General features: G+C 36.1%; 1 protein-coding gene across 1 annotated transcript; it reads left to right on the plus strand.

Moving 5' to 3' along the window:
* The first annotated feature begins 4,555 nt into the window (after window positions 1-4,555).
* On the plus strand, window positions 4,556-7,322 carry LOC145124878 (BES1/BZR1 homolog protein 4-like). Its single transcript, XM_079060359.1, has 4 exons — window positions 4,556-4,794; window positions 4,980-5,205; window positions 6,446-7,029; window positions 7,117-7,322. The coding sequence occupies exons 2-4, from the start codon at window positions 4,990-4,992 to the stop codon at window positions 7,118-7,120; spliced, it is 804 nt and encodes a 267-aa protein (XP_078916485.1). The 5' UTR covers window positions 4,556-4,794; window positions 4,980-4,989; the 3' UTR covers window positions 7,121-7,322.
* The last annotated feature ends 1,049 nt before the right edge of the window (window positions 7,323-8,371 follow it).

Consider the following 8,371-nt stretch of genomic DNA (forward strand, 5'->3'; position numbering starts at 1 on the left):
CACTAAACCAAAGCTTTAACCAAAAGAGATTGGGTTCTGCGACCAGACTCGCCGAGTCCAAGAACAGACTCGCCGAGTCCAAGGCAATCTTCAACAGACTCGCCGAGTTGTTCTTCAACTCGTCGAGTCCAAGGCAATCTTCATACAACTCGTCGAGTACACCCATGTGACTCGCCGAGTCTCTCCAGTTCTCAATCCATTCAGAGGCTTTTCGAGCCATGCAGGGGCTCCAATCCATAGATCCACTCTTCTACAGCCTAGCCCTCACATAAAGTTGCAAACTTTACGTGAAACCAAGGAGATATAAGCCCAAAACACACTAGGGCTTGGGTTTTAGACAAAAGGGCTTCACCAACAACTCAATGACTGAACTTTATGACATTCTGGACCAGCTCAAGACTAGATCTGAGGTAGCAACCTCAGATCTATATTCTAAACCCGAAATAACTCTCAATCCAAATATGGAACTCCTCATCGACCACCAAGGATGAACCAAAAAGGAAATTAGCATAAGGTTATGGCTTCTTACCTCTGAAATGTGCCCAAACAGATGTAGATCCCATATCCACACAAGCCCCTTGATGCTAGCTTCTATCTCCTCAAGCTTTTTACACCAAAATCTTCTTCCAAGCTCCACTCTCCTCAATCAATGGTGTTTCACACGAACTAGGGTTTGCTGGAACTCTCAGGGTAGCAAGGGGGCCGAGGGAAGGATATAATGTTCTTTATATAGGGTGCAAACCCTAAGATTAGAGTTTTCTCTCTTCAGCACCAACTCGTCGAGTCCTAGCCGCCGACTCGGCGAGTTGGCCACTTAAACCTGCGACAATTACCGCTCCGACTCGGCGAGTAAGCGGACCTACTCGTCGAGTCCCTTCTTCTATTTACACTTTTGGCCCTTCATTGAACTTCTGAAATTTCGGGATGTTACAGTATATATATATATATATATATATATATATATATATATATATATATATATATATATATATATATATATATATATATATATATATATATAGGGGACGGTTCACTCGAGATTAAAAGAAATAGAGATCTTGAGATTCAACCCCAGCCACATATTTCTCATTTGCCGCTCCAGCGTACCGGCAACAACGATGTACGTCTAATCATAAATGATTATACATATATGTCTGTTCACAGATTGAGTAATCATATATGATTATGACAGTTGGTGGCAGAAGATGTGGTGATGACAGAAGAGGTGGTGGTGGTATAAGTGACAGAGGTGACAGTGGTGGGGGCGGCTGGTGTCGGAGGTGGTGACGGTTGTGGTGGTGGGGATGGTGGCGGAGGAAAATGGTACGGACGACGCTATATAATCATTTATGATTATAATAGGTCTGCCGCGCCTGTACGTTGGAGGGAAATGTTTTGAAAACCGTTTTTTTAGTTGAACCAATATGGTGACCAGTTTCCGGTTCAACCGATTTAACCAGTCCGACCACCGAGTAAACATGTTTCTATAATTCTCATTTTTTTCGTATTTTCCTACACATACATACATAAATCAAGTCTGATGTCCACAAGTTCAAACATTAAAAATACGCATGAAAACAAGTTGTAGATCAATCTAAATACATTAAAATAACACATAACCATAAGTTTTATATCAATCACCATGCATTAAAAAGAAATAAAGTTCTAGATGAATATAAACACATCAAAAAAACTTCATAACATTTATCATGTGCCTTTATTTAGAAAAATCTTAATAGATATGAAAAAACCACCAAAATTTATTATGCAAAATATTTCAATTTCATGTGTTTTTATTCAGTTTAATCGGTTCAACCAGTTTAATTTAGCCGGTTCAACCAAATTTTTGTAAAAACCGGCTGGTTCGTTCCGGTTTAGAAATAGACGTAAAACCGGTGATAGTTGAACCGCTTCACTCTCCGGTTTTCGGTCCAACCGGTTCGACCGACCGGTTCAAATCAAATTTTAAAACATCACCGAAGGGTTAGCGCGGCAGATGTTGAATATGTGACTGAGGTTGAATCTCAAGATCTCTATTTTATTTTTAATCTCAACGGAACCTACCTCTCTCTCTCTCTCTCTCTCTCTCTCTCTATATATATATATATATATATATATATATATATATATATATATATATATATATATATATATATATAGAGAGAGAGAGAGAGAGAGAGAGAGAGTTAGGTTCAAATGTTTTTAGCAACTATTGTGTGCATAAATGCACCAATAGAAATTTAGGAATAATAAAATTATTAATAAATAATATAAGGGTAATTTTGTAACTTTACATCACCTTCATTTATTAAACCAAAAATAATTCTCTTATATAGATAGAAAACTCCTTAATTAATGGAACAGTTACCATAAAAGGCCCTAAACTAACCCTAGTCGTCCAAGTCCATTGTGTGAGGACGTGTTGTGTTGGTTCCCTTTTTGCTATCGGCCGAGAAAGAGAAATCTGGAGGGGAGGGGCTGTGCGATCGGAAGAGAAGAGGATGAAGAGAAGTGAGGCTGAAATCGAGTAGGAAGAAGAAAGGGGTGCCTGGTGGTGTCGATTTTGAGGTAAGTAGGCATTCTGTTTCATCATGTTTCATTAGTTGCCATCGACGACCAATTAACCATAGTTGCAATCGATTCCAATCGATTCCATTTTTCTTGTGTTTTTGATTTTTGTTTGATGCCAATCGATTCCAATTTTCAACCACGCTTCCATCATTGACTTATGTTGAGGTGCCTGGTGGTGGTCGATGATTCTATGGGTGTTTGGTTGTTGTTGATTTACAGAAAGAACGAGGGAGGAAGGATTTGCAGCCATTAACGTGGGTGGTGACAAACAGCATCTCCGATGAGGGTGGTTTGACAGCGAGGATCGACGGGAAGTAAGGGAAGGGTCTCCGGTCTTTGACTGGCCGCAGGAGGTGTTATCATTCGTCGATCAAGGGGTGTTTGGCTGGTTTACTGGTCGTCGATCATCAATCAGGTAAAAAAATTCTCTTTTTTATTTGGTGTTTAATAGAAATCATTGGGGTGTTTGGGTTTTCCTGGAAAATCGATATAATGAAGGGGATATGGGTTTGAGTTTTGAAAGAAATCCATGGGTGTTTGGATTGGGTGTTTGAGCTTTGGTGTTTTGACAGGGAAAATGAAGGAGAAGCAATGAAGGTTTGACGCCCTATTTTCTTGATTGATTTGTCAAGAACAACACCGTGTTCTTGACTGGAACATGATACTCAGAAGAAGAAATAAGGAAACTGGATGTTGCTTCTTTGGTGATTCATTGACTGTCAATCAAAAGGAAACACATGTTGAAACAGAATAAAAGTTAATTTAAAATTCAATCAGGTATCTTATTTTCTTTATTGGTTACAATATTCTATTATCTGAGATTTGATCAGATAATATATGAATACATTAAATTCCAACAGAATATCTGAATCGATTCCAATTTTCAACCACGCTTTAGTTGTTTTGTTTTTCTAAACCATTTGAATTGAGTAAAATTATATAAAAAAACTAAAAACTTCTGAGTTTTGTAGATAATAAGAAGAAAACAAAAGCTAAAAGTTGGTGTGTATTTTTTGTGGTGATGTAAGCAGGAACATGTGTTTCTTTCAAATATTCATGATTCAGATATTCTATTGGAATTTAATGTATGTTAGGATGATGCAGGAATGATGAGGTAACTTATGAAAAAAAGATATGTGATACTTCATTCTCAAAGAATGAAGAAAAACAACAATATTCTTTCAGAATTTCAGGATTCAACATCCAAAAACAGCAATATTCTTTCAGAATTCAAGAATTCAAGAAGAAAACATGGAGAACGAGAGTATTCTAGCAGAATGTTGTTATTTTTTAAGAATGTTATTCATTTTTGTTGATATTCTTTTTAGAATATTTATAACTATATTTAAAATGTATAAGACTTTTAGTCTGTAAGAATATGTATGAATTTGTATTTAAGTTCGGATGTATAAGAATATATTAGAATGTTTGTTATTTTTCAACATCTTATTCAAGAATTTTGTTTTTCTTCAATAATATTCTATTAGAATAAAATTCTAAAAGAGTATCATTCTAACAAAAAATATTCTGATAGAATAAAATCGGTAAAAATTGAAATAATTAATTAAAAAATTCAGATTTTTTTAAATTAGGAGAATTAATCATCCCTAAAAATTCGAAAATTTCCTTTTATAAATGTAGTTAATTGTCCAAAATACCCTTTTGCTAAAAGTTGTGTGATTATATGGTACATATTACCCCATTGTAATATCATACACTCTCAAATCATGTTCATTGATTAATTTCATCCGTTGGTCCAGATCTGTGCATTCTGACACACAATACTTAGTAAAATCAAAATAACCTAACCCTATATATATATATATATATATATATATATATATATATATATATATATATATATATATATATATATATATATATATATATATCCGAAATTTATTAATGTAGGTCCTATGAAGTGGTATCCAAAGCAAAACACTTTTTAGCTAACAAAGGGTGTAGGGGTGACCATATCATTTCCCAGTTCCCACACATTCTTTAGCCAGTGGTAAAATCGTAATAAAACTATGAAATGCAACATTTGACAGTTTACAGTTTACATGTCTAAATTTCCCCGGTCCAACTTCCTCGCCTTCCCAATATACACACGCACACAGAATTCACATATAATTTCTTTTCTTTCTCTCTCACTTTCCCGATCAGTCTTTTCCGGTGATCAGCCTACTTTACGTTCATTCTATCAGTTACGGCAATCGTCCGGTAATTTCTTCTCCAATAATGTTCGTTCGTCAGCTGACAATTACTACTCTTTGCTGAAAAAAGTTCTACAAAACCGATTCAGTTTCTTATGTCACAATTTTCCTGTTCTTTTCACGTGATTTTTTCAGCTGTATTTCGATATATGTAGAATTTATACACTGATGATCATTGCTGTGTGTATTTAGAGCGAGAAGAATGACGTCAGGTACGAGAATGCCGACATGGAAGGAGAGGGAGAACAATAAACGGAGAGAGAGGAGGAGGAGAGCGATTGCCGCGAAGATATTCTCCGGACTGAGGATGTACGGGAATTACAAGCTGCCGAAGCATTGTGATAACAACGAAGTCCTCAAAGCCCTCGCCGGCGAAGCTGGTTGGACCGTCGAACCCGACGGCACCACCTATCGTAAGGTATAATTCTGTTCGTAATACATTTCATTTCATCAATCGTTAATCATCAACTTACAGTAATTCTTCAAGGTCACATAATTCCGATGTCTCTCATCTCATCATTCGTACCAGTAAATTCTCCAAATTCTCAGAACAGAAGGTAATTGATAGAACAAAAATCTACAAAATCCTCTAATCTTATACGGAATAAATGTAGTAATTAGGATCCAACGGAGTCGAATCTGTAAAGCCCTTCGCCGGTGACTACGTGATGGTGGCGTGTTTTAGCAGGTCGTCGGAGTATCAATACGTTCCATGCGCTCTCGATTACTGGCGCACTTAGCAATACGCTGACGTGTATAGGCTCTGATTTCTATGCATTTTAACAGAGAATTGTTAAGATTTAGGATTTTATAACTTAAACATTGCTTTATCTCTGCTTCTGATCCTTCTCCGTGCCGGCGAAATTAGATCCGGTCAGGATTTGCCGGAGACTCCGGCATCCTTTTGTTCAGAAGCGCAAATCTCAAAGAATTCCGTAGTAAAAAAATCTAGAAAGACGTTAATACTGTAATACCCTCGTCGGTGTTTCAGAATTTCTTCCCCGGTTTCGAATTTACGCATCGTTTAAGGGTTATTTTTGGCATTTTGCAATTTTGCTTTTTCTCCGATTACAGATCTGGTGCAACTCTTTTTTTCTCTTTTGGATAAACTTATTATTGGCAATTTCATGTTTGCTTTAGTTTTGCAAACAGGTCCTTTTTCAGTATGTGGCAGTTTCTGTCCCAAAACTGCAACAATGTATTCATTCTATGTTCATAAAAGCTCATTTCTTTCATCCAAATTCAGAACAACGTTGCATCATCACTTGTACATACTGCATCTCAACGTGTATATTTTTCCGAGTTCAGAAATGTCATGGCGTCATGCCTTTCGAAAATAGGACAGCAAAAACTTAAAACAATACCCAAAATAAGTAGAAATATTTGTATATGAGTGGTACTTTGCTATTATTGTCTTGCAAGGTCATGTTTCACTATTTGGGGTGTCATTTATTAATGCTAGTAGTTTGGTACTTACTCTCTCATACCAATTAATGTCAAACAAAATACTCAAAACATAATTTGGTAAATACTCTTTTTATACTAGCCTTATCAAACGTATATACAAATAGTAGACAACTTACTTTATCATGTAGAAAGATAAAATGGTTAAACAATTCAAGACAAATATTAAGTCCTCGATGATAATTTACTTTTAGGGATGCAAGCCTTTAGAGCGAATAAACATTAGTGGATCGACGTCAGCAAGCCCATGCTCATCATACCAACCAAGCCCATACACTTCATATCACCCGAGCCCAATTGCAAGCCCATCTCATAACCCTCACCCCGATTCCCTCATTCCATGGCTCAAGAATCTATCCTCCTCATCGAACTCTACAAAGCTTCCGAATCTTTACATCCAAACAGGGTCCATTAGTGCACCCGTGACCCCACCCATTAGCTCCCCAACTGCCCGAATCAAAACCGACATTACATGGGGCATGGGTCCCACGTCTCCAACTTTTAACCTTGTAGCTTCGAACTCGTTTGGGTTCAAGGAAGGAGTTATATCTCATGGTGGATCGCGGATGTGGACACCTGGACAAAGTGGGATGTGTTCGCCTGTAATTCCTTATGGATTTGACAACAATGGTGATATTCCAATGGCGGAATTGGTTTCGGATGAATTTGCGTTTGGTTGTAATGTGGGAAAGAAAGTGAAGCCATGGGAAGGAGAGAGGATTCATGAGGTGTGTGGGTCTGATGATCTTGAGCTTACTCTTGGGATATCAAAAATGAGGTACTATATTTTGGTAGAAAATATTAAACAAGTAATTATGTGTTTACAAGTTAAGAAGATTTATATGAACTTTTACTTTTGTGACAGATAAATTGGAATTTGGAGAAGAAAGGAAATCGTTGTGATGAGGAAAATTGAGAATGGATGGATGGTTTGATGCAAATTTGTGAAATTGGTCCAATATTTATAAGTTTTCCTTGTTAAAAGTATGTTGCCCAAATCTCTACTGAAATCCATGCGGTTTTTATGTATCTTCTACTTGTGAATGAGAGTCTGATTTTATTATGAAACAACGTGTAAAATGAGCAAGTTACATTTTTGGTCCCAAATAACTTTCGTTTACCAAGACTTGAGTCCACTAGTTCCAGTAGACTCCCTTGCTCTTGTAGCACATATGCCCGATCACTGATAAAAATCTGTTAATCAATCCGGGCCTTAAAAGAAATAAAGGAAATAGTAACATACTTTTGCCTTTTTTAACTGATATGAACGATATACTTTACTTCTTACTGATAATAGCAGCATACATACGTTTTTTCTAACATGAACCGAATTGGTTACCATATGATTTTTTTTTTCAACTTTTTGCTTGGAGTAAATTAAAATTTTGCTGTGAGTTTACCACGTTTTTTTGGTTTTGGTCCATAAAGTTTCCTGTTTGTAGTTTTTTGTCGTTATTTAATGTTTTGTAAAACTTTTGCTCCCCACTCCAAGAAAAATACTCTATTACCCTCTATCTTTTTATAAATATTTATATTATTATTATGAAGGGAAAGAGCCATAGGGGTAATATTAATCATTTTACCTAGTATAGACTAGACGTTACGAAAATCTCAAATGAGGACTAAAGTCACAAGAAAAGGAATCTTTAGGGATCAAAACAAAAAATATGAGCTACTTGTAGACCTAAATTGTAATATACTCTTTTGCTTATATGGCATTCAACCAATGATGATGTGGCAAACAACTGTCATATCTTCAGATACTACATAAGCAAATAGTTTGAAAACAATTCAAATGGTAACCGTCTAACCGATTACTTGTTCTCCATGTTGAGAAAACCAAATGTACTTTGGTACTAATAGTTAAAAATTAAAATATATATTGCTGATATCGATAAAAGAAAAAAAGGCAAAGTAAGTTTCTGTTTCCTGCAATAGTTTCACGTGTAACGGTAACAAACAAATGATTACTTGTCTAGCTATTTTGAAGGTGAGGTTTTCAGTATCAACATATTATCTTGACAAGATCTTCATATTTTTTAGGCTAACAAACTTTTTATACGAGCCCCTGCATAGTGCATAGGTCAAGGAGTCCATCACCCATTCATCCTGAAAACCAA

This window comes from Lactuca virosa, chromosome 7 (assembly GCF_052849685.1).
Source record: "Lactuca virosa cultivar CGN04683 chromosome 7, Lactuca_virosa_CGN04683_v6, whole genome shotgun sequence".
In the NCBI taxonomy this organism is placed as follows: domain Eukaryota; kingdom Viridiplantae; phylum Streptophyta; class Magnoliopsida; order Asterales; family Asteraceae; genus Lactuca; species Lactuca virosa.